Source organism: Hippichthys cyanospilos, chromosome 20, assembly GCF_059441005.1.
Source record: "Hippichthys cyanospilos isolate Australia breed blue-spotted pipefish chromosome 20, RoL_Hcya_1.0, whole genome shotgun sequence".
Classification (NCBI taxonomy): domain Eukaryota; kingdom Metazoa; phylum Chordata; class Actinopteri; order Syngnathiformes; family Syngnathidae; genus Hippichthys; species Hippichthys cyanospilos.
This window is the reverse complement of record NC_142388.1, coordinates 9577501-9602154: the sequence shown is the minus strand read 5'-3', so window position 1 is coordinate 9602154 and position 24654 is coordinate 9577501. Positions and strand designations below refer to the sequence as shown.

At 42.7% G+C, this 24654-nt stretch overlaps 1 protein-coding gene across 2 annotated transcripts in view; it reads right to left on the bottom strand.

Moving 5' to 3' along the window:
- Nucleotides 1–285: 285 nt before the first annotated feature.
- The window catches only part of nbas (NBAS subunit of NRZ tethering complex), a 78613-nt gene continuing 54244 nt past the window's right edge, over nucleotides 286–24654 (bottom strand). Inside the window, exons 45-53 of one of the 2 annotated variants that reach the window (XM_088403744.1) lie at nucleotides 24462–24654; nucleotides 21691–21915; nucleotides 19521–19723; nucleotides 19104–19193; nucleotides 17994–18177; nucleotides 9555–9694; nucleotides 6221–6368; nucleotides 4938–5063; nucleotides 286–1529 (exon numbers count right to left, since the gene is read on the bottom strand). The exon at nucleotides 24462–24654 is cut by the window's right edge and continues 157 nt beyond it. In XM_088403744.1, coding sequence (XP_088259870.1) covers nucleotides 1260–1529; nucleotides 4938–5063; nucleotides 6221–6368; nucleotides 9555–9694; nucleotides 17994–18177; nucleotides 19104–19193; nucleotides 19521–19723; nucleotides 21691–21915; nucleotides 24462–24654 — 1579 coding nt within the window. In that variant the 3' untranslated portion in view covers nucleotides 286–1259. The remainder of the gene's footprint in view (nucleotides 1530–4937; nucleotides 5064–6220; nucleotides 6369–9554; nucleotides 9695–17993; nucleotides 18178–19103; nucleotides 19194–19520; nucleotides 19724–21690; nucleotides 21916–24461) is intronic. The other variant, XM_088403745.1, reaches the window with a different exon arrangement.

Below are 24654 nucleotides of genomic sequence, written 5' to 3'. Positions count from 1 at the left end.
AGGCATTATTTTGGAGGTAATAATGTTATTTGCTTTTGAAAATTAAACATGAAATATAAGAGTAAATCACAGTCAACAGTTGTCATTTCAAGGCCCCCCAAAACGGACTTTTAGCCCGACGTTATCGACAAAATGAGAGGTTTATTTGGCTCCATGAATGAGCAGCTCATAATCAAGGTGAAAGTGGAATAATATCGCCCTTAATAAGAGGAAGACCTTTGAAAGGCAAATGTGAACACATTTTACAGGATTGCAAAAAAAAAAGGCAGAATAAATTCAACCAAGGACAAGCTAGGATTCATTTTTATTTGACACCTTGAAATAAACATTTCATTTTCCGGTGCCAACGTAAAAGAAGGATGCAGTTGGGCAGATGAAAGTTTCATCACCGCAAAAAAGTAGAACACTGCAAAGTATACAGCGCCTCGCGAAAGTGGCGGCTCCCGTATAACTCGTTGAAAAAGTCGGAAACATTTGCGAGGAATCAACAGCAATTGGGACAAATGCAAAAATAAGCAGGCTAGCAGAGATAAATCAAAGAACATTATGTAAAAATACAAAATTATATGATTTTTATGACACATAATCATAAACTTGGTGGAACACGGGTGGTGCGCATCCGTTATAACTTCTTGACAAGAAAATATGAAGAATTTACAAAGACAAAATTGATTGTTTTGCTATAGCTTTTCATTGTCGCCAAAATTGTTGGTGCGTCTTAAACAGGAAAATGACAGAATTTGACCCTAAAATTAGGGGTGCGTCCTATACGCACATGCGTCCTATATTTGGGGAATTTAAGTCATTTACTTTTGCAGGGGCGACACTGAGCGGGATTTGCACCCATAACCGCTGTTTAGGAATTTGAAGGCAACATTTTGTTTTCTGCACAGCAATTGCATGAGTATTTTTTATTTTTACAGTATTTGAGTAGCAAAAGTAAGCGTCCGAGATTTGTGATTGGAATTGACGGCAAGCTTTTGCCCCATATCTTCGGAATTCACTCTAGGAGAGGCGGATAATAATTAGGTTTGGCTTTTGTTTGTGTACGACACAGCTTGAAGCTAAATTTCCAGGCGGGAATTAACGCGGCATTATTATGACAACGGAGATAAATTTCTCACAACAGCAGGAATTAAAAAAACAAAACAAAAAAACAAAACAAAGAATGCCGAGGTTAATAATACTTTGGCATTTTACTTCGTACAACGGCACATGAAGTCTGCGTATTAAATCCCGACTACCTTTTTTTTTTTTTTTCACAGCCACTTCTTGAGGACGGCCAGGGCCGAGTTGTAGGTGACGAGCGCCGGATGGGCGCCGCGGCGGGCCAGCAGGAGGGACCCCGCCTCGGGCCGGCGGCCGGCTTCCAGCAGCTGGCCGGCTTCCCGCTCGCCGTCCGGGCGGGGGCGGGCCAGCGCGTGGGCCAGCAGCGGCGGGTAGGCGGCCGACGAGGCGCAGCCCACCAGGAGCCCGCCGTCCAGGAGCAGAGACAGGAGCTCGTCGTCGCACACCGCCGCCGCTTCCTCCTGGGAAACGAGCAAACACGTTCGAAAATCTGACGTTCGAACGTTCGAAGATTTTTTTTTGTCAGGGAGGATAAGGATTAGGATAAGGATAATAGGATTTTTAATGGATCATGATTCATTTCTAATCAGAGTTCCCCATGTCTTTCCATCTACTTTAAAGCGGTTGTTTTCAAATCAGGACTTCATTTCATTTTTCACAGAAACTGAAAAAAAAATCTCCGATCTGGAACCAAGTGGGACAGCAAAGTCTTTTTAAACTGTCCCTTTCTGCCTAGATTTTAGTTACAAAGAACATTATAAAAATATATATCACTTTATCTATTCATCTTAACACTGAGGAGCAAGCAACAGCCTGTTAATGCTCGACCTTAGATAGACAGACAGACAGACAGACGGATAGATACAGTAGATAGACAGACAGACAGGTGGATATCTAGAAGATGTGGTGAGAATTGAACGTATTTCCGGAGCACTCGGTTTGTCTTCAAACCGAGAGCACCACCTAGAGGAGTCAAAAGGTATCGCGAAGGGCTCAGCGAAGCTTCATTTTCCCCATCAGCGGTACTCTCCCATCGGCAGTTGGTTTTTAACTCCTTTTTTCACATGACATGAATTTGAATCTATCAGTAACCTTGTTTACAAAGCAATCCGCAGTTGCGTAAATGAAACCCCCCCGGCCGCCATTTCCGCACATGCATTATTTGTGTTTTGAAGGCGCGATGGTTCCTGAAGAGATGGAAAAGCCAGTCGCGGGAGTGCTGGCGAGCGGCGGGCCGACATGGGCCGGCCATGCATAATTGAGCGGGCTCAACTCCAGAAATACCCCGGCGGGGTTCTTTGCGCGCACTTAGTCGACGACGGGCGAAGGGGGCGCGGCCCGCGACCCCGCCGTAACGTCACCCAACAAAATGTGACGCGGTTCCTCGTTTTGCCTGCGCGAAGGCGCGTTTGTGCATTTGCGGCAATGGCTGCGCAAACGCCAGCTCGGAAATGGGACTCTTCCCGAACTTCTGGCCTGAGTGAATCCCACCCGAGGGCACGCGCCAACTACACAAAATTTGGAGCTAGAACATGTCTCGCTGTTTTATTCACAGAGCAGGGGATAGGAGCTGAGTCCCGCCACGGATTGAAAAACAGAATAATTGATGAGCCGCACTCCTTCGCTGCCAAGGACGGTAAAATTTGTCAAGTGGATTCCGGTTTACTTCTGCAGATGCATATATTTGCCATGTACATTTTTCAACATTTCTGTATCTAGCCGGATGGAGAATTTCAAAACAAAGACAAACAAAAACCAAAAATAGTAAAAGAGATACAAAATATAGAAAAAAAATATATACAACTATTTTATTTTATAAAATATGTAAAATAAAAAAAAATTCAAAAACAAAGACAAAAACAAATATTTATAAAATATATGAAAACTACAAAACAAAACAAAATACAGAAAAATACAAATAAACAAATTTCAAAAACAAACAAACAAAGAAGGAATTGATAGAGCTTGAAAAATGAACAAAAAGAAAAAAATCAATTTAATCTAAAAAAAAAAAAAATCCAAAGAAAATTTGAAAAAAAATATAAAAATCAAAAGAAAAATGGAAGAAATTACAAGAAAAAAAGAAAGGATTTATGGGAGGGCTTCACCCCCCCCAAGCAAAAAAAAAAATCCCATTAAATAAAAACTACATAGGATGTAAAAATCTAAAGAAATTTTGAAGAAATAGAAGATTTTAGAAGGGACGTACATACAATCCAAATCCATTCAGGCATCCCACGTATGAAAATGGTGAAGCCAAACATGTAGACAGTTAATGTAGCGCAAACATGTTTCATCCTCTATAAAGATGACCTTGAACAAAGAATGACATCTGAAAATTGCTCTCAGTCACCGCACACAAAGAAACACAAAAGTATTGGGACACAGCTCTCGAACCACATCCAATCTCATTCAATATCATCAAGGTGTTAACAGCCGTCAGTGCTCGTTTATGCACGCGCCCAAAGGTGAGTGACATTTAGCAATTCATTCGCTTTGCTTATTATGGCGCCGCAAAAACAAAAACGCATTAAGGCCACGCGCCTAATTGAAAACGTTGAAAGCCTGATTGAAAGTCGCAGCGGGAACATTTGCTGGATGACGCGCAAATCAGCACACGCGCGAGAGTGTTTGCAATGGCGGCGAGGCGCGGCGGACCCCTCCGCCGCTTGCTGCTTCACCGAGTCCAAAGTAAAAGTCAGCCTGCGGCCGCTCCGAGGCCAATCAAAACCGTCATTCCCTCAAACATAAACATATATTATTTAATACAATGCACAAACATATAAATACAAACACATCTAAATAAAAGGGGTACATGACCAAATCAAGCAAAAATGTGAAGTGCAATGTAATCCATATGAGGAGTAGAGTTGGCCAGCCGAGCGCGCTCACAAAACGCACGCGCGTGCGAGACGCGGGAGCGTACTTGGTTTTCATGAAAATTAAAGGAGGTTGGCGTCCCTTAAATAGAGGCGAGCCTCGGCCTCGCTTTTATCAGATAAGTGCAAAAAGGAGGGTGCGAGCGGCCCCGCTTATCGGATGGACAAAGAAGCCGAGCGGCTCACTCATTAGCTGCTTATCTCCTATCCGGCGCTGGTGTCGAGTGCACGAACGCTGCTCAGGTGCGCCCCGTAAGAAAACATCTTTTGCGGGATCGCCACTGGGGCGTGTGTGTGTGTGTGTGTGTGTGTGTGATAGCTTCATTTCTAAATACAGTGCATGCCTCGTAAAAAGACTCCAATTACCGCAATTCCCCAAATAAGACACCTTTTTTTTTCTTCCAAAAAATAAAGGCCAAAAGTATGGGTGCGCCCTATTAACGGTAACTTAAGATTTGATTTTTATTTATTTGTTTTTTTACACCACTCGAGAAAGTTAGATCCGTCAGCAACATAAAGCAAGTTTTGACCCGCAGATGTGCATTTTATATCGGCCGTATTCTTTCTTACAATAATAAAGGAATAATTGTCAGTTTGCTGTTAGCAGCCAGTCCCTGTCGCAGCTAACGGCAGCCCTGTTACCTCAGGTTATTTTCAAGAAAAGAAGCAAGCGGACTGAACCAACGTCCGAGTCCATCCTTGTTCACACACACGAATATTACGAAAACCGAGAGGTTATGATGTCTCCGGCTGATTCAATTAAGAGTGGAAAATTATGGAGCTATCTTCACCGGTTAGAGAACATAACAGGTATTCCGCTTGACTCGTTTATCAATTCTGTTTTATACAGTTTATGCGTTTTTTTTTTCTTCTTGTAGTCCAACCATTTATCGCTATCCACAAATTAATTTGTTATCTATCTTCTTGGAAATAAATTCCTTTGCATAGTTGTTGCTAAATCTGCGATTCTAGGCGTGACGCGGTACTCACTGCAGTCATGGCGTTGACTTGATCCAAAGTCAGCTCCAGCAGCTGGGAGTCGCCGCTTTCGGCCATCAGCTTGAGCGCCGCCTGCCGGTGGCCGGGCTGCAGCATTTCCGCCACGCTTCGGATGCACTGAGGAACACGGAAAGACAGAATGCGGATGAAAGCTCGTTAGAAAATCAGCTAACAAGCTACAATACCGTCAATACAATACAATAACTTTTCTAGCTTTTTCCTCAACAGGCAAGCTAGCTAGCTACCCATATACCTTCATATTAAGATGGCTTGGTAAATAGCTAACATTTTCAACTTCATAACTAAACGAGCTATTAAGCGAACCAGTTAACTAGCTAACAAATCACCTGACAAGCTACAATATCTTCTTAATGTTCTAGATTTCTCCTCAAATGCTCGCTAGCTACCTAAGTACCTTCATACTAAGATGGCTTGGTAGCTACCTAGCTAGCTAATTGTAACATGATTAAGTTGTGAATATTCCCAGGTATCAAATGGCCCGAGCCGCCAGTGGCTGCAAGTGTATCAGATGAACAAGACGGTTACTTTGCTGCCAGTTTCTCATAAGCTAGCAACGTACCTTCAAGTGACTACTTCCACCCCCCACCCACCCAATAAAGGCACAGGTTTAATTATTTCACCTTACTGAAATAATCTAATAACAGGTGTGGGCCGTATAAAAATGCGGCAAACGCGAGGGAAATTTAATCAAAAGGACAGTAAAAGAAAAACGCACGCTGAATAGCCACTGAGGTGCATAATGCCTTTGAGAAGGTCTCCAGTGCGCCTGAGCACACGGTGTGCCGCCGCCGCCGCTGTCGCAAGTAATATATGACTATTACAATGCAATCTGACTCCTCTGCTCTGCTGGTTTCATTCTGCCGCATTCAAATTAAAGCGGAACGCAGTAAAACGCCCCCCCTCCACACACTGCTTCACACCACCCACCTTCCAAAGGCTAATACCAGACAGCCGCTCAGCAGACGCTCGCCTTTTCGAGCTGAATAGCATTAGTGCTGAACTAATATCAGTCCTGCGGTGCTAGATGTACACACTCCAGCAGATTTAGCTCGGTGGGCTGTGACTAGCGTTAGCGGGGAAGCAACAATGGCTATAGGTCAGCTAGCATCCTGCGCAGGTCAGGAAAGAAGAAACACTGCTAACGGTGAGTGACGGGACGATAACCGAACAGACAGACATCAATGGGAGGGAATGATTATTTTTCAAAATCGATTTCATCACGGTTTGTGTTCATCAAAACAATGCGGTTTCACCTGTGACGGAAGCTTGTGCTTGGTGTTGTACAAGGCTCGCACCATGCTCAGCACCTGCTGACCCAGGTCCACCTCCACCTCGGGCCCCCGGCAATTGGTCAGCACGGCCGAAGTCAGCAGAACCCAAGGGTTACGCTCGGACGTAGCCCTGGAGACAGGAAGTGAGGGCAAGCGCTGTTCCATTATTTGCTACATGCACACAAAATAACGAGATCCAATAACACATTTTTGGAGCTGCAGATTAGTTTGGTCCACGGCAGGATGAACGATATCAGATGCCTTTACCAGAAGGATTAAGTGAGGCGAGTTAGCTGAAGATCTACCTCCCTGCTTAGCTACCTAATTTGCCAACCATCTTCCTACTTCGCTATCTAATCTTCATCACAGCTTAATTAGCTCTATAACTATTGTACCACCTACTTAGTTAATCTCTCTGATCAGCTAATTCTCCACATGCCTACCTCCCATTTTTTTGACCCAGACATTAGCTACCTGTCACTTTTACCCATAATTAGCTAGCTAACTACCCATTATACGTCTACCTAGCGTTGGACCAACAAAGCTAACTAAACTAACTAGCTTCTGATCTCTTTAGCATCCACCTTTTCTAGCTAGCTGCTTACCAAGTGAACTACTTTTCTATGTGAATTTGCCATACTGATTAGCTACCCACTATTCTTCTGTCTAGCGTTCAACCAGCTAATCTGAACTACTTTCCAACGTAAATTTGATAGTCATCATCTTACTTAGCTATCTAATTTTCTTGACAGCTAACTTGGCTAGCTAATGACCCACTATTCTCCTACCTAGTGTTCAAACTAACTAGCTTGTCAACTCCTAGAGTCCCCTTTTTCCTAGCTAGCTACCTACTACATGAACTACTTTCCATCATCAATTTTCTAGCCTACTTAAATATATCATTTCCTTGGCAGCTTATTTAGTTAGTTAACTACGAACTATTCTACCTAGCTTTTAAACAACTCAGCTAACTTAACTAACTAGCTTCCAACCACTTTAGTATGTGCTCTTTCTAGCTAGCTACCAACAGTGTTAACTACTTTCCAACGTAAACTTGCTTAAGGCTAACCATTCTGATAAAATCTTAGCTAACAACTAAACGAAAAAATAGAAAAAGCTCAACATCTTGATCTTTGTAAAGGCAGAATTTGTTGATCCAGCCGTGGTGGTGAACCTAACGACCTTGTCTATTGAATTTTGACGGCATGTTTGACCACCAGGGTGCAACTTCTTCCCACAGAGGTGAGCGCCAATTGATCTCCCTTAGATGCTCTCCCACTATTTCTTCCTTCTCTAAGTAAACTGATAACGCCCACCAAAGCCTGTCATTACCCGTGGAATAAAATCATGACCTTCAATGATAATTTATTAATAAAAACATTAATATGGCGTATGAGCAGCGATGGATTTGTATTTGTTTTTCAATGACACTTCATAGACATTTATATATTCTGCCTTTCCATCAAAAGAGGATGGTTCTTTTTTTTTAACCTTTACAAATGACATTAAAAAAAAAAGTGAAAAAAGACGCAGCACAGATGCTGCATTTAGATCCGGGATTATCGTTGGCACAATGGGGAGCCGACAGCTGGCTAACGACGTTAGCATGATAGCAAGCCTGGCCTCATTATACGCCACATATGAATGGGATAAAAATGCTTTTCGCGGCCAAGTCACATGTGTGATTAGCGTGGCTAACGCCTGCTTAAAGGTGTCTCAACACGCAGATGGCGTCGGCGGCGCTGAGAAATCCTCGCTATCGTCTCGTGAATTCATTTCAAAGCCGGCGTCACATTACGAGTCCTAATTAAGCAGGGGGAACTGCGATGATTACCTGCGCCAAGGACATTCCATTAGTTTTTTTTATTGCTGTTTTGTTTGTGAGCAGGACAATATGAAATCTAACAAAGCGATTTCCATAAAAGTCTGTGGGCTGTGAGGAAGAAACCATTAGCTTTTACGTCGGTTCACAATAAAAGCTGGATCACATTTAACAACGAGGGAGCGCCCATTAAATTAACATTGCGTACAATATTTGTTAGCTAACTCGCTAACCTGCGAAACAGGTTTTTAGAAGGTTAGCTAGTTAGTTTAGCCTAGTATTTTTAAAAATCACAATAATGAATAAACAGTAATTGGTAAAAGTAAACCTAAGAAAAAAATCGTTTTGTGAGACACTTTTTACCTGAGAATTTGATTTATTAAAGGAACATTCGATCGCAAAATCGATTGTAACAAACTTCGATAGGGACAGTCCTGAACTAAGTGTGCATTGATGCTATTTTTGTTGTTTTTTTTTTTTTTTTAACGGCCTGACACATATTTTTGGTATCGGTAATTGGCGTCTATAAAATACAAATATCCAAGATATTGACGAAGAAGATTTCGATGTGTGTTTGGCACCAGATCGTACCAGCGACCGTCAATAATGAGCACACGTTATGATATTATTCCCCAGCAAAAATCACTTGAGGAACATACGCGCTAATTCTAATGTGGCCTGGTTTTTCTCGTGTGCCGCGATGGCGCCGGAGGGATCACCTCCCACGGCGGCGTCGTCAGCAGAGTTGGCGAGGTACGTGATTACGGAGCCGTCGCCACACGGCAGCTGCTGCCCCTCCTCGCACCCCCTCCCCGGATAAACTTTGCGCCACCTGGGGTCCACCTAATCCCACTTTGCCTCTCGGCCGTACTAAATAACAAGTGATACAGCAAAATTTGGAGCTAAAAATGAAACGAAATGAGATCATGAAAATATAACAACCTTGACTTTTTAAGATATTATTTGCAATCAGCGATTTAAGGGGGAAAATGCTCAACCAGCGGGTCTGGATGAGGCTCTTTACCGCCGCCCTAGAGGCTCCCTGGAGCTTTTTTAAAACTGTATGAAAAAGCAAAAAGATGGATGAAGATTCTCCAAATATAAGACGCAACCTTAAGTTATATATTTGTTGCGTGTAAAGTTAAGCGTGTTTCAGATTTCCCACATTGTGAGCGGTCAGTGAACACCTCACCACTCTAGTGTTCAATGTGGTTAAAGCAGTTGTTTTTCCTTTTCCTCGCGACGTGGTTTGAGTTTATTTGACCATTTTGGTAATATATTTTAATAATAGTCCTTTGTTTAAACAAGGATGGACTCGGACATTGGTTCAGTCTGATTGCTCCTTTTATTGAAAATAATGCCGTAAACAAGCTCAACTAACAGCTGGCAAAACTATCCAAAGAATTTTGGTCATGCAAACACTTGACAGGCTGGATTATATTTTACCTAAACCTGGCCTACGTGCACCCGCATCACATTATTAAGTGGACTTACACGTCATGTTGCACCATGGGAGGCCAAGCTTGCAAGAGCAAGATGAGCGTCTGGAAGTCGTCCCAGTGACGTGCCGCCTCCAAAAGCTCCAAGAAGAGGCTGTAGCGCTTCTCCTCATTCTCCACGTCTTCCATCTGCACCTGGCCCGGGGAAGACAACTGGTCACATGACCTGCTCTAAATACCAAGGATGCAGACCTCCCAATTGGACACTTGACTTTTGTTCTTTAAAGGGACAAAATCAGCCTACCGCAGGGGACCAAAATATATATTTACATATATATGTACACAAAGCCTGCTTTAAAATACTGCTAAACTATATATATATATATATATATATATATATATATATATATATATATATATATATATAAATGAATATTGATGTATGAGTCAGGCAATTATGCTATGTGGCTGAGGATATGCTGCATATATTTGTATATGTAGACATGTAGTACCTCAAAAGTCAAGGAAAGACTGTACGAGAACACTATGAGAAGATTGAATGGCTTCTTCCTCTATAGTCTCATAGAAACCAATCATTTTTTCGATGGAAATATAATGCACGAATGGAAAACATAATGGAGGCACATCTATTTGCGAGAAGGGACCGAAAAGCAAGAAATAAAGTCATACTTTGTGGGAAAAAAAAAAAAACCCATAATGTGACTCGGGACTATTGTAACTTGCGGTCGATTACCTTGGCACCTTCCGTCGGAACACAAAACGCGGCAAAGCACATCCATTGATTTCAAAACGAGCGCAAAAACGTGATGCGGTTGCCGTCGAGTGGGAAATATAAAAACGTAATGGCCGGGTGTCCCGCTACTTTTATCAATAAAACGTACGTCAGGCTGGCCAAAGCTATTCATTAAGTGCCATTATGAGAAGGCAGAGTTTGAATGGTGCCAGAAGTGAAAGCGGCAGAGCGCGCTCATTAATTACGCCCTTCTCAAACGTTGACTTATGCTGCCATTTCATACTCCTCAGAGTGACTTCTTTTCACCATCCAAATTTTTTGAAAATGGAAGGCTTTTAGCTGCGCCTTATCGTGCAGGAAATACAGTAAATACTGTAGCAATATAAGCAAGTCGGGAAGGCTGCGGTCATTTAAGTTCCCACATATTGCAGGTGAGCAACGGATATCATGGCCTGTTCATAAAGTTTTTTTTTAACCAAAAAAAAAAGTGCTCCCCTTGTCTTCAAGCGCATCATCATGTATCATTACTTAACGCTGAAGGGGGAAAATGTGGCGCGCTTCATTCATTGCTAATGGCGCTACTCCGGACCACACACTGCTCTAATGGATAATTAACGGCTCCTCGGTTCGGTTGCAGTCTTTAAGGCCACTCGTTTAGCTTTGCGTGCCTTTGTTTGCTTTTAAGGCTAAAAATGGAAAACGTGCGCCGCGTAACTGTCGCTGTGTCATTTATCTTCATTTTATACGTCATTTTTAAACACTACGTTTCTGAATACAGCCTTGATTCACATCTTTTCATAGTTGTTCTATATATTGACACCTTGAGGAGAACCACACAGCCGCAGGGTTCAAATCATGAGAAAAAAGTTGCAGTTTATAGTTCGAAAAATACCGTATCCATTATTTACAATCATCATGAATGTTCCTCATATATATATATATATATATATATATATATATATATATATATATATATATATATATATATATATATATATATGAATAGCAAACTGGTGGAGGTGGATTCACACGCAATGAAAACCCATCAGCGACACGGCGCTTCAATAAACTCCACCGGAATGATTTCTTCCATATGTCGCCTTGACTTCCTCCCCCAAGGCATGAAAGCCCAGCTAAATAAACGCGGCGACACCCAAGCTGTCTGAGATTCCTTTGAAAATTTGCCTTCAGCATGTAACTTTTAACATGCGCATGCACACACACACAAAAACCAACGTAATAATAATAAAGACAGCCACGCTGTGCGGCGAAATGCTAACGTTATACATCAAGGCTCGGCAGTTGCCAAACAGGAGGTGTTTCTAATGTAGCCTGCTAACCGCTAGCACGCTAATGAGGATCCCTGTGGAGAACTTTGGTCGTTCCAAATGAAATTTGAGATAGATTATGAAGGTAAGAAAAATGGAATTAAAGTAGCTTTTCATACAAAAAGATGACAGCTATTCTAAAGGTTACTGGAAAATGAACGCTTACTAAATATAAATCTATGTATTATGCTTTTGAGTTGAACCTAATCAATTCTGACAATCCCGCAGCCTCCCATTGTTTCCACCGGTGTGCCGCAGGGTTTTATCCCGGGGCCTCTTCCCTTCATCGCGAACATTCCCCCCACTCGGCAATATTTCCAGGAACTGTTGACTCAAAATGTTTTATTATTTATCAGTCTGAAGATTAAAAAGAACTAACTTCTTTGTTATTGAAACTTTACTTTGTAATGAACTCAATTCACTGCCGGACAAGTTGGATCTCCGATGTCTAAAACCGTCAGTTGTAGTGAATGAGTTACACGGTCTTTGGTCAAATGTCTTGTTTATTTACCACAAGTATTGCATATATTACAGGAAACATAATTAACTCAATTCATTTCCAGCCCACTAAAAATAGAAAGTAAACACATATATTATACATATATGTATATAACAATATATTTTAAAAACTCTGTTTGAAAACAGCCATTTCAGCTCGATTTCATCGTTGAAATTGACACGCACATATAGTTGCTTCACTGGTGAATTGCCCCCTGGTGGCTAGTAAAACAACTGCAGAAAAGCTGGGTATAAACCGCAGGGCTCAAATCATGAGAAAAAAGTTGTGGCTATATATATATATATATATATATATATATATATATATGTATATATATATTAGAGATTTATGTTTCATTCAAGGTATTTTCCCTAAAGCAAGACAGCAAAATATTCCGCAAACGGCAGGGATGCTGTGGAACACTCTCAAAGTGCTGAGGAGAGAAAATTAAGAAAAGATTCAGTGTCTGGCTGCCCTTTATTATTTTTTTCCTCAGTCCGAGTGCTAATTTGGCGCGTAGCCCGAGGATGCGCGGCAATGTGCAACGTTAAACGAGCAAAGCGGGATGAAAGTGCGCATGCTAATGAGGCGGCGGGCAGAACATCAAACCAAGGCGGCAGTTTTACTGTTTGAGGTGGAGTCGGGACAAATAAAGAAGATGCTTGAAGAATTAATGATAGTTATCTCCGCAAATTTACATAACTCATCACTTAATTACACGTCCAGGGACAAACGATAGCGGGGATGTCGTTACGTGTCGTCGCTTCAAATAATTCTTCATCATTAGCCCAATGTCAAGGAAACAAAAGTGGAAAATGCTGAAACATTGCCACGTTTTATCGAAAAAGACCGATTATCATCTCTAGCGACATTGTTGCCGACCAATTACTTTTGAAAACTTCGCCAAATGTCCAACTTTAAGAAATCTTCATCGTGCGCTGATTAAGCTCAATTCCTTGAAATAAAAATTGATCAAAATCTTTATTAATGAAGAAATGACGATCTGAAGTATGATAATGTAATCATAACCACGACTAATTACTTCAGAGGGATTTTTTTTCGTCTGATTATGAACGACAATCTCCACGCTATTGCAGGTTTACTACACGGTACATATTAGACTATACATCGGAATTTTTGATATAATCGCAATCGTTGATCAGCAAGTTAAAAAATAACCCATCGCTGAAATGATGTCTATTTAAATACACAAGTTGTCTATTTACTGCATATACTTGTACACTGTTGATAGTGTACAAAAATATTCATTTAGTATTTAGCAAATGAAATTTTTTTTTTTCCATGGTTTAACAATTTTTGCCAATGCTGTGTAATCGGATGTATTTACAAGTTCCAACGAAATCTCAATATTCACTTCACGGGGTTTTTGAACCCGTTTGAAGATTGCGCGTCGTCAACCTTGATCATCATCTTCAGTAAAGTTAAGGCAATCAGCTGATCTTCTTGTCCTTGACCCGAGAGGGGGGCAGCATTTGAGCTCGCCGCCTCGGGCCTTTCTAGCACCTCATCAATATTCATCAGCCCGCCGCGGCTAATGTCCCGAGCGGCGGGCGGGAATGAACTTGTGGAGGTCGCGCACTTTGCACGAGAGAAAGACAACGAGCGGGAGGGAGAACCGTGTCGAGGATTTTCGGAAAGAAAGAAAAAAAAAAGGGAGAGGGACAGGCAAAATGGCTGGGGCCCAGCGCTGTTGCTTTCTGCTGCGTCAAAGGGCGCCTTGTGTGCATTTCAACTATCCTGTCCTCCTGCATTACACTTTTAATTTGACTGACACACATTCACACATACTAAAGCTTTTCCAAGTCTTGTAGTTGCCACATGGGGAAGAATGTCAAATTATAAAAGGTAAAAAAAATGTAGTAGACAGTGACAATATGGTTAAATAGGTTCACCGGTTAGAAGGAGAAAAAACATTTTTTTTCTTTGTCATGCATGAGGAGAACAGAAGAGGACTGCATGGATGCAATTCTGCTTCGTTCTCAAACAGCTTGTCCGCACTCTCTGTTTTTATGTGCTCAGGAGGTCCGGAGGTGCAAAAGTCGTTGCCGCCTTGAAGGACTGGGGAGACGTTTGGCAAACAATTGCAATGGCACTTCTCCAAGAACTCAAAGCAGGAGCTCAGAACATTCAGAGGAAATTCTCCCAAATGATCTATGCAGCACCCCTCCGCAATTCAGCCCCGGTCATAAAAAATGGCAAGTATTTTTGTTCATGTGTCATTGCTCAGAGCGTTCCCTTTTCTCTTTGACCTTTTTCTTGCTTATGGAATATTCATGGGGACCCCCCTCGCCCCCGCCCCATCCCAATCTCCGCCTCCCGTGAGGGCCACATTCATGATGAAGGACAGCGCAGAGTTTGGTTGCAAATGCGCTTGATATTAAAATAAGTGTGTGTGTTTAATATTGATTTGGGGGGGGGGGGGGGGGGGGGGGGGGGGGAGACTGGGCTTTCATGTCAGGTCCTCCACTTGTGTGTGTGTGTCTTCAACTTATTGACTGGCAGTTCAGTGGCAAAAAAAGGAATGGTAGACTCTGTTTTTTCAACCAAAAACATGAGCTGCTTCCTTGCTATATCTGTGGTTTTTGATTGAACACAACGCTAACCAATCTGCTTTCATAGAGGACTTGGAGATTCTGAGAATATTTACTATTAGGAGGCTCAAACCTTTCGTTTTTTTTTGTACAAGCTAAGTTAAGTTTATGTTGAAACGTATAAAGTCAGTATACGTTGTTGTAGGATGGATGGGAGGCTGGACGGGCGGATAGAAGGGAAGACGGATGATTGGACGGATAGGACAGAAGGATTAACAAATGGGTGGACGGACAGAGCCACGGATGGTAGATGGACTATAGGTGAGCAAGCTAGCAAGCTAGCTGCAATCAGGAGAAAATTGCGATGCTAATATGATGTTGAGGCGTCAAGGTGGTCTTGGGTTTTTGTGTTTGCTACATTTGCAGTTTGCCTTCCTTAACAAGTTCCAAAGAAAAGAGCGTGGTCACGCCGTTTGTTTTGGATTGAAAGAAGCCGCGTTCCCCGATGGCACTTTGTTGTTCCCGCTCGGATGATGGGGACTCATCCCGGGGCCGTCTTATTTCCACTCCTCATCGGTCTGCTCTCCTTTTATTGCGCTCGCCTCCTCCCCCTCCCGTTTTTTTTTTCTTTCTTATTTTTCCGCAGACTGAATCATCCACGATGGGTGAGATTACAAGAGGCCATAGCTCCAGGCTATGAGCGCCCCCCCCCCCCCCAAAAAAAAAAAAAAAAAAAAAAACTAAATAAAGCGTTGGCTACAAAAGCCCCCAGAGAATTTCAGACGGGTTTTGCTGAAAATAAGCGGAACGACGGTTTAGGGACGAGCTATCACGACAGCGACCTTTGACCCTGTTGAGAGCGGACTCACCGCCATCACATTGATTATTTATCCAGCCGGCCGGCCTGGAAGAACACTCTTACCTTGCTCAGATTCTTTCTTAACCCCTGGGTGTCCGGGGATTTTTCGCTAGCCTGGCCAAACCATCACCCAACTTGGGCTGAATTTGAAAGGATCATAACATCATCAATATAGAAGTATATTTTTGCTTTCAACCTCTCAAAATGTTCAGTGGCACTTCAGCCTTATCCATACAAATGCATATTTGCATAAATATATATTCCAAGGCTGTTTGCTTTTGAAGAATTTTCATTTTGCGAGGAAGAAAAATGCTAATAAAACACTTCCCTGAAAAAATATGAGTTCCTGAGATTGAATGTCTTGACTTTAAAAAAAAAAAAAAGTCAATGTAAATTACTGTAGGCACTAAAGTAATCGATTACTTAGTCGGATAGGGCAATTACTTTATTCATTTAATACAAGCCGGCTTTTGACCCTACTTTAGCTTTGAAAAAATGTGAGTTCCCAGGATTGAATTGACTGTTAGAAAAACGTAAAAATACTTTGTCGATATTTTTACTTTCGTGTACTTCATAAGTACTCAATTGCTGTAGGTGTTAACTAATTGATCACTTTATTAACTGGGGTAATCCATTACCTAATTAATACAATCCATTTTTAGACTCTCCTTTGGCTCAACACTTGAAAAAAATAAACTTAAGAAAAAAAACATTAAAAAACGTCTTTGGGATTGAATTAGTTGGGTCATATTGACCCAGAGACATTACACTTTTTTGGACAAATCGATCATAAAACACTGATTCAAACAAAAATATCGGATTGGGACTATACACATTTAGAGAACGTTTGGGTGAGTAAATACACTTCGGGTCAAAATGACCCAGGGACAATACTGCGGTTCCTTGCAAAACAAGCATAACAGGGCGGCTAAACTAAACAAGTTTAGCTGATATGATTTCATAAACCTGTTATTTTTTTTTGTGATAAAATGAAAATGGCAAATGAAAATAAAATCCTCCTTGGCGGAGGTAATTATGCAAATCTGTCCTTTCAAGCGAGCGCACGAAGCGTTCGCGCGCCCGCTTGCGGAATCTGCATTCATGTCACTTTTTTTGTCCGCTAAATGTCACAAACAAATATAGTGAATTGTTGCGTGGGGAGCAAAAGGCCACGCGTGGCGGCCGCCATAGATTAACGCGCGGAGCAAGGAAGCACTTTGGTCTTGACGGGGGTGACATTTTAACCGCTGGTGGTTATTACTAATCATTCCAGATGAAGTCACAAAATCCATGCGGGGGCTTCACCTCGCTGTCGGCTAAATGCTAAATGTCGGCGTTGGGGAAACGGCCCGGCTCTCCGTCCTTGTGCCGCTTTTGCCTTAAAGTGGCTCCTTCGTTCCATTTGCGTCTTTTCAACCGTCCGGTTTGGTTTACGCTTCAACTTTGACAGTTCGTAAGCTAACAACATACGAGTAAGCTAACCGATGACCAACGAGTTAGTTTGCTAACTATTTGTATGCTGACTATTTGAATGTCCAAATTTGCTTGCTAGCTAATGACTTTGCAAACTGATTTGCGAGTTAGGATATTAGCATACCACTAGCAAGCAACTAGTATTTTTCACTCTAATAGTTTGCAAGCTAAAAACAAACTAGTGGGCTACCTACTTTTGACTGATGACTAACTAGTAACCAGTGAACATAATTTTAAGTTGATTGATTGACTTTGCGAGCTAGCTCATGATAACTAGTTTATGAGTTTGCTAATTCTGTAAGTAAATTGATTGAGTTTGCATTACATTTGCTAACGAGCTAACGTGTTTGCAAACTGAATAATTGCCAATTAGCTATTCAAGTTTCTTGCTGGATGAGACTATCACGCTGCTACTAAAAAACTAGTTATTTCTCAGCCTAACAACTCTTTTGTGGGCTAACGAAAGCAAGATAACTAAATTACTGGTAGGTCAGTTGACTCTGACACTACCACAATGTGTTTTCTAATTTCACTACCAAGCTTAGTCACCGCCGTATCGGCTAATCAGCAATTAGCGAATCTAATCCCTCAAAATATGACCTGAGCAACCATACTGATTTACGTACGATGAAGATTTTTTTTTTCTTTTGTGAAGAGCTCTCTGAAGATCTTTGAAGCGCGCTATGGCATGACCCTCGGATCCGAGTCGGATGGCGGGATGAAAAAGCAAAAGCAAAAAAAAAAAAGTCCACTCACAGTACACAAACGTTACACATTAAACCATTCCAATGTGTCGGCAAAAAGACTCATCGAAAGACCTTTAAAAGCAGCGAGGAGGAAGGGTGCGGAAAGTCGTTTAAAGAAAAAAAATAAAAAAGATTAATTAACTGCTCCCTTTGGCTGTTCACTTCTTGTGTGCGCGCGTGTGTTGTGTGAGTGCCTGGCGGCCTTGGCCAAAAGGCGCCGCTGCCAAGCGTACGTGTACGCGGGCATTTAATCAGCCAATCAAGCGAGGTGGTTTTGCGTTACCTTGGCGCCTTTGAGGACAGCTTGCGTCCTGTAGAGCAGCAAGAGTCGCACGTCTGCGTCGCACATGCTGAAGTTGCGCTCCAGGATCTGCAGCGCGGCCATGCGGGGGCTCGCCGGCAGCGACGGGTCGGCGCAGAACGGGCGCAGCCAGTCCAGCAGCTCGTCCGAGCTCACCGTGCTGTCGCTGAAAGAGCCGCGGGAGTGGTGTGTCACTTCACAGCTAACTAACTAACCAACTTAATGACTGACTGACCCAATGATAACCAGCTAACAAAAAGTAAATATGTAGGAGATTATTTTCTAACGGACTATTGCTTGGACAACTAACTAATTGACTGACTGAATGACTAACTTACCTGACTGACTAACTATATGCTAACAAGCTAACTAATTAGATATGTGGGAAATTATTTGCTAAAAGGCTGTGAATTGGACAGCAGGCTTGTGCTAGCCGCTAGCCTTTTAACTACCAACTACACAGCTAACTAACTAACTACCCAGATAGCAAACTATCCAGCTAACTAACTAATAGACTGACTGAATGATAACAAGCTAAACAAACTAAATATGTACAATATTATTTGATAACGGGCTATTGTTTGGACAACTAACTAACTAACTAATTAACTAACTAAGTAACTAACTGACTGACTATATGATAACAAGCTAAGTAAAAATTAAATGTGTAGGAAATTTTTTGCTAACAGCCTGTTATTTGGACAGCTTGTGAGCTTACTAACTATACAGCAAGAAGAATTATTTGGGGCTGTAACGGACAACTAACTAACTGACTGACTGACTAACTGATAAGCTAACTCAAAACTAAATATGATGGAAATTATGACAGCTAACTAGAAAAAAACAGGTTGTTTCTCGGACAACGAACTAAACTAACAAACTAATTGATCAAATTAAACAAGTAACAGTTACTGGCTTATTTTTGTGTTTAATACCTAACATTTTTGTTTGGGCGGGGGGGCATTTGACGTACAACAAGCAGAATAATAAACGGTGTTAACGCCAATCTGAATGTGCTAATCAAAAGAAAGCAGGTGGGAAGCTGTATTGCTGTTGCCGTCCACTGTTTCCCAAGTGTGTGTGTGTGCGTACCCCGCCTGCACACTGCTGTGCACAGCCGTCACCATGGCCTCGAGCACGCCGAGGGCTGCCGTGTGCTTTGTCGGGACGTCAGGGTCTCCGCTGAGGGAAAACACACACACACACACACACAAGGTGAGAAAAATATGATACAAAGGTCTCACAAAAGAGCTCATTAAGATAAAAGTGCAAATGAAGACGCGCGTCGGGGGGGCAAGCACTGCAGAAATAAAACCAAATGACCTAACTTTCAGGGACACAATTCAAATGAAATGCTCCGCGAGCGAATCGATGCATTAAAAAAATAACAGAAGCACCATTTTGTTATTTTTATCTCATCGCTTACTACGAAGGCATTATCATCGGTTGGAATGAGGTTAGTGCTGTGCTAGTTGCAACGAGTGTGTAATCCCACGAGAGCAAGGTTACCTGAGCACAGCCACCACTCTGGCCACGGCGTCCTGCAGGACACTTTTGACGGACAGGTCCAGGGGTCCCGCGGCCACGCTCAGAAGCTGGCGGACGCTCTGGAGAGGCTGGCCGTCCGTCGCCATGCTCACCGCCAGCTCGCGGACCTTGGACGTCTCAGAACGGGACAGGTCGTAAAGTCGACTGTAGCCCCGCAGTTGCTCCTGGGATGGAAGAGAACAAAACCAAAAATGAGCCTATTCACTGCATGAGGTCTTGCTTGGTTTTTGAATAACTAGCTGGTTGGCTAGAAGGCTAACCCCACTACCGGTTTTTGAAAAATTAGCTGGATGGCTAGCAAGCTAATCCCATGAAATACCTACCTAGCTAACCCGACTTGTAAAGTGTACTAACTAGCTAAATGACTAAAAAACTAGTCTCACAAACCACCAACCTCACGAGGTTGCTATCCCAAAAACTAGCGTTCTAAATCAATAGCTCCCACAAAGACTGTTCCTTCCAATCTGATTAATTGTACTAACTAGCTAAATGACTAACAAACTAGTCTCACTAACCACCTAGCTCACTCGTTTGTAAGCTGAATGGTAGCTTGCCATTTTACTATAGTAGATCCTTTGAGCCAGCTAGCTAGCTAGTTTATTTACGAGCTGAATCAAAAGGTTGCTATCACACTAGCTAGTGTGCTAACACAAAAGCTAGCCCGCTATAAACACTAATCATTCAACTAGCTAACCAACCAATTAAAACAGCTGAATTGTTTCAGATGACTAATTTGCTCTTTTGTCGTGTTTTGCCGCGTCATGCCGTGTTTTGCAATGTATTCAAGGGAAAGCACGTAATAGCGCCACCACTTTCCCAAAGGGACTATGGTGAAAGCCTTGAGCTAAACGTTAATACAGGGCGCCTTCCTCCCCACAATGCACTTGGCTCCACTTAGCCCTGGATGAAGGCTATCAAGCGATACAAGGCCTTCGGGGGATAAACAAAGATTCGCGGTACTTAAAACCTCCGCGCGTAACGACAGCCTTTCACGGCGGCCATATTCATATTATGTATTGTAGCGGATTGCGGCCGAGGTGTTTTGGCCCAGAGGAGTTGCCGAGTTCAACTCGGTACGCGACGCTCGCCTCTCGTCGTAAGTCACTCGGAACGTCTTCGGGGAAAATGATCCAATCGGGCCCAGATGGCAGATGCGATGCTACAGATTTTATTATTGTCAGCGCTCGCTCGCTCCCTGACAAGATTTACAAAGCGAAAAAAGACCCTTGTGAAAGTAGGAAAATTCGCTTCCACTCTGGCCGCCGGCCATAGCCTGCTTGACCCCGTTCACTTTGGTGGTAAAGCGTCAAAGTAGTCCTTTAAGCTTGCGGGCCGCATGGATCTAAAATCTATTCCCAAGTGGACTGGAACAATTAAGGCATGGTAAATATATTTATATTATAAACCCTAACCCTATAAAAAACAAAATAGAAATAATGTAAATTAGAAACGAATATAATTTGGACAAACCAATCAGAACCAAAATAAGCAGATGTTTTAAAATACTACACCAAAAAGACAAAATAAAAATGCTAATTTTAAAAATAGAAAAAAAAACATTTTTTTTTAAATGAGCTTAGAATTTAAAAAGTACACAAAATTAAAAAAGAAACGCACATTTTAAAAATACTAACAAATATAATAACAATAAAATGAGCAGAAAATATAAAAAAACATAAAACAGAAAATAATACAAAAGAAATTTGTGTATATATCTTTTTCCGGCACCAATATTGATTATTAGCAATCAATTAACATTGCTGAAATGCCTTTAAGCATGTTTACTGAACAACTTTTTGGATTTGACTAATGCGGATTTAAAAACACAAAAAAACTTTTAAACAATTTGCATCCTTTCTGCAAATTTCTCACAATAAAAACTATGCAATTCCAACAGTAAATCAATTTCTTGCAACTTTTAAAACAACAGAAATATTGAAACTTTCCCTTTGAATGTCATGCAAAAACAGAAGGCACAGCTTGTTTGCAGGGTTAGCAGAATCTCAAAGTCCACATAAATGTGAAGTCAAAATATAATGTCATAGTTGAGTCTAAAATACAATTCCGATCCCTTGCATAAAGTAGAGAGCATAAAAACAAAGAGGCCATCTTATTTTGCGCGGCCTCTTACCAGCTGGCTGTGTCGCAGCTCCACCACGAAGTGGTGACTCAGCGTCTCCAGGTGGGCTTGCGATTGCTTCAGGTGCGCCAGCGCTTGCTCCAAAGTCATCCCCGTTGCTTCTGCGCCTTCCCGCTCGCCGCCCGCCGCTCCTCCTCGCTTCCTGCTCTTCTCCGCCAGCTGCCGCAAGCTATCGCTAGCTCGCCGGAGCACCTCGGCGCGCGTCTGGATGCTCAGCTGGAGACAAATGGGAAAGAAAGACATGAATGAAGAGCACAAAACATAGCTTGGAAACGCATCTGTCGTCCCGGCGGTCCCCAACGTGGCTGCTTTAGAGCGCCTCATTGTCAGCCATGAGTGCACGCACATCACGATAGGAAGGTGGAAGCGTGATAAGGGAGGCGTTTCAAGTTCATCGTTTCTTTTTTGTGGGAGTCTGACATGATAACGAGCAAGTGGAAAGGAGCTTCATGCTGACCCGGTTGCTTTAGAACGCCTCGTTGTCAGCCGCAGGTGAGCGCACAACATGCTAAGGAAGGTGGAAGCAGCAAAATGGAGGCATTTCCAGTTAATCGTTTCCTTTTTTCTTGTGGAAGTGTGACATGATAGCGAGCATGTGGAAAGGGGCTTCATGCTGGCCCGCTTGCTTTAGAACGCCTCGTTGTCAGCCGTGAGTGTGCGCACATCATGCTATGGAAGGTGGAAGCATCAAAAGGGAGGCATTTCGAGTTAATTGTTTCTTTTTTTGTGGCAGTCTGATATGACAGCGAGCATGTGGACAGGGGCTTCATGCCGACCTGGTTTCTTCAGAGCGCCTCGATATCAGCCATGAGTGTGCGCACATGATAAGAAATGTAGAAGCAACGGTAAGGAGGCCTTTTCTTATGATTTATGTTGATTTTGTTGTGTTTTAAGCCTGACTTGATAGCGGTTACGTTGCTGGGGCCTCTTTGCTTTAGAGCGCCTCGTAGTTCACCCCGAGTGCAAGAAGGTCACAATGACGTGTTGAGAAAAAGTGAGGTGTTGTCAAATGGACATTTTTTTCCTCTTTACAGGGACTGCAAGAACATTTGGACACCTTAAAGAAATTGTCCATCTGTTTAGCCATTTCCAGCAGTAAAAATATAGTTTCGCTATGAATAAATATCTTTTTCATGCACAAGACAAGCTCAGCATGTGAAGGTCACGTGACCAGCAGGGGAGCCGTGATTGGTCGTAACCTGAGCTTCAGGCACAGGTGATGTCGTTTTCAGTCGACGGCAAGTGGCAAAAAGTGTTTTTAAAGCGCCACGTGAACATTTGAATTCTAAACAAAATAAGAACATTTTACTGCTATAAAGAGGGGCGTCGAATCCAAGACGTGAGCATCAGCAGCTCCAGCCAGCCAGCAAGCTGAAACGGCATGCTCGTGCATGTGCGTGTGCAGATGATGGCCACCAGCAGGGTGTGATTGATTGGATCCAGAGTGAGCAAGTTAACAATTCAATAGGAAAGGAGCAGGCCTTTGACTGCTGGGAATTTTTTTTTTTTTATTCAATTGCGAGGAAACACACACACACACATGATCTAATGGTGTGAATGGACCGCACATTTTCCTCATGTGTGGACCAGCCAAAAGGAGCTTGCAATTAAGGGGGACGTTCATATTTTGGGCCACACATGGATGGAAAGACAAGAACGCACACACACGTATGCAGCAATCCAAAATTTGAACTAACTTGCATCAGAATGTGGAAGATGTTATTCTTTGCCAATGGCACCATGTTTTTGCGGTTCACCGTATTCCGGCGCCTTTAAATGTTTTTCAGTGTGATGCTCAGCGGGGGAGTTACCGACTATCATTTTTTTTTCTCCCTGTTGGGTTGCGTCGCGCCTAAAAGTGTGGAGTGGATGAGTAAGCGGCGTAAACGCTGAGCACAAGCTGAAGGTTAAATGTGAAAATGGCTGCCAGTGATGAATCATGGGAAAAGTGAGCGTTTTCCGCAAAAACAAGACAGAATGTAAAGAGGTCGGGCGGGCGCTCGGCTATGCCCTCGCCCCGTGGTGGCCTTGTGGGAAATGGAGACATCCATCATGTGTGAGCAGGGGCTGGGGGGGGGCGTGGGGCAAGCCCCCCTCCCCGCGGAGTTGGTGGTGAAAGGCAAGACAGCGGGTTGCACGGAGATGTTAAAGAGTGCGCGGGGAGCCTGCTGGGCGCTCCGCTTTAATTGGCGCTGAGAAGTGGGAGAGGCACAAATTAGCTCGCTCAGCGGAGGGGGCAAGAAACACAGATTTTAATCAGATTTTTAAAATAATTAAATAACGGACTTTGCGCGCCATAAGCCGCACCTAAAAGCCTTCAATTTGCTCCACTGCTGACAGTGCAGTGCGGCTTATAATCCGGTATAATGCACATAAACCATGAGGTTTCATTTATGGGGTGCAAAAGACGCATAATGCAACGGTAGCCACTACTGTAGCTTCTATTCTATGCACCTTATAAAAGGGGTGCACCTTATATATGAAAACACATTAAAAAAATAAATAAATAAACAGGCCATTCATTGAATGTGCGCCCTAAAGTGTGAAAAATATGTTATGGGGCTACCAAAGAGGTGCAATTAATTAATTAAATATATTTGGCATTACTGAATTAAATGCTTAATTAAATAAATGCTTAATTAAATGTTTCATTAATTAAATGTTTTTTTAATTAATAATCAATGTTTCAATGCTGTATGAAATTGTTTGTGGCACTTTCAGTGCTCTATACCACCAACGTGGAGTGAACTTTTGAAACTTACGCGGTCGACGGCCTCGTCGGAGAAGGTGACATCATCCAGGAAGTGGACGAGGTGGACAGGAAGCAGCCTGTCCAGGTACTTGGCGCAGGTGTCGTAAGCGCGCAGGTAGTCCTGCTGGCTTTCGGGGGGCGTCTTCAGCAGATGGGCGTCGCCCTTCCAGAACAACTTGCGCAGCCACGTGGCGTGGACGGCA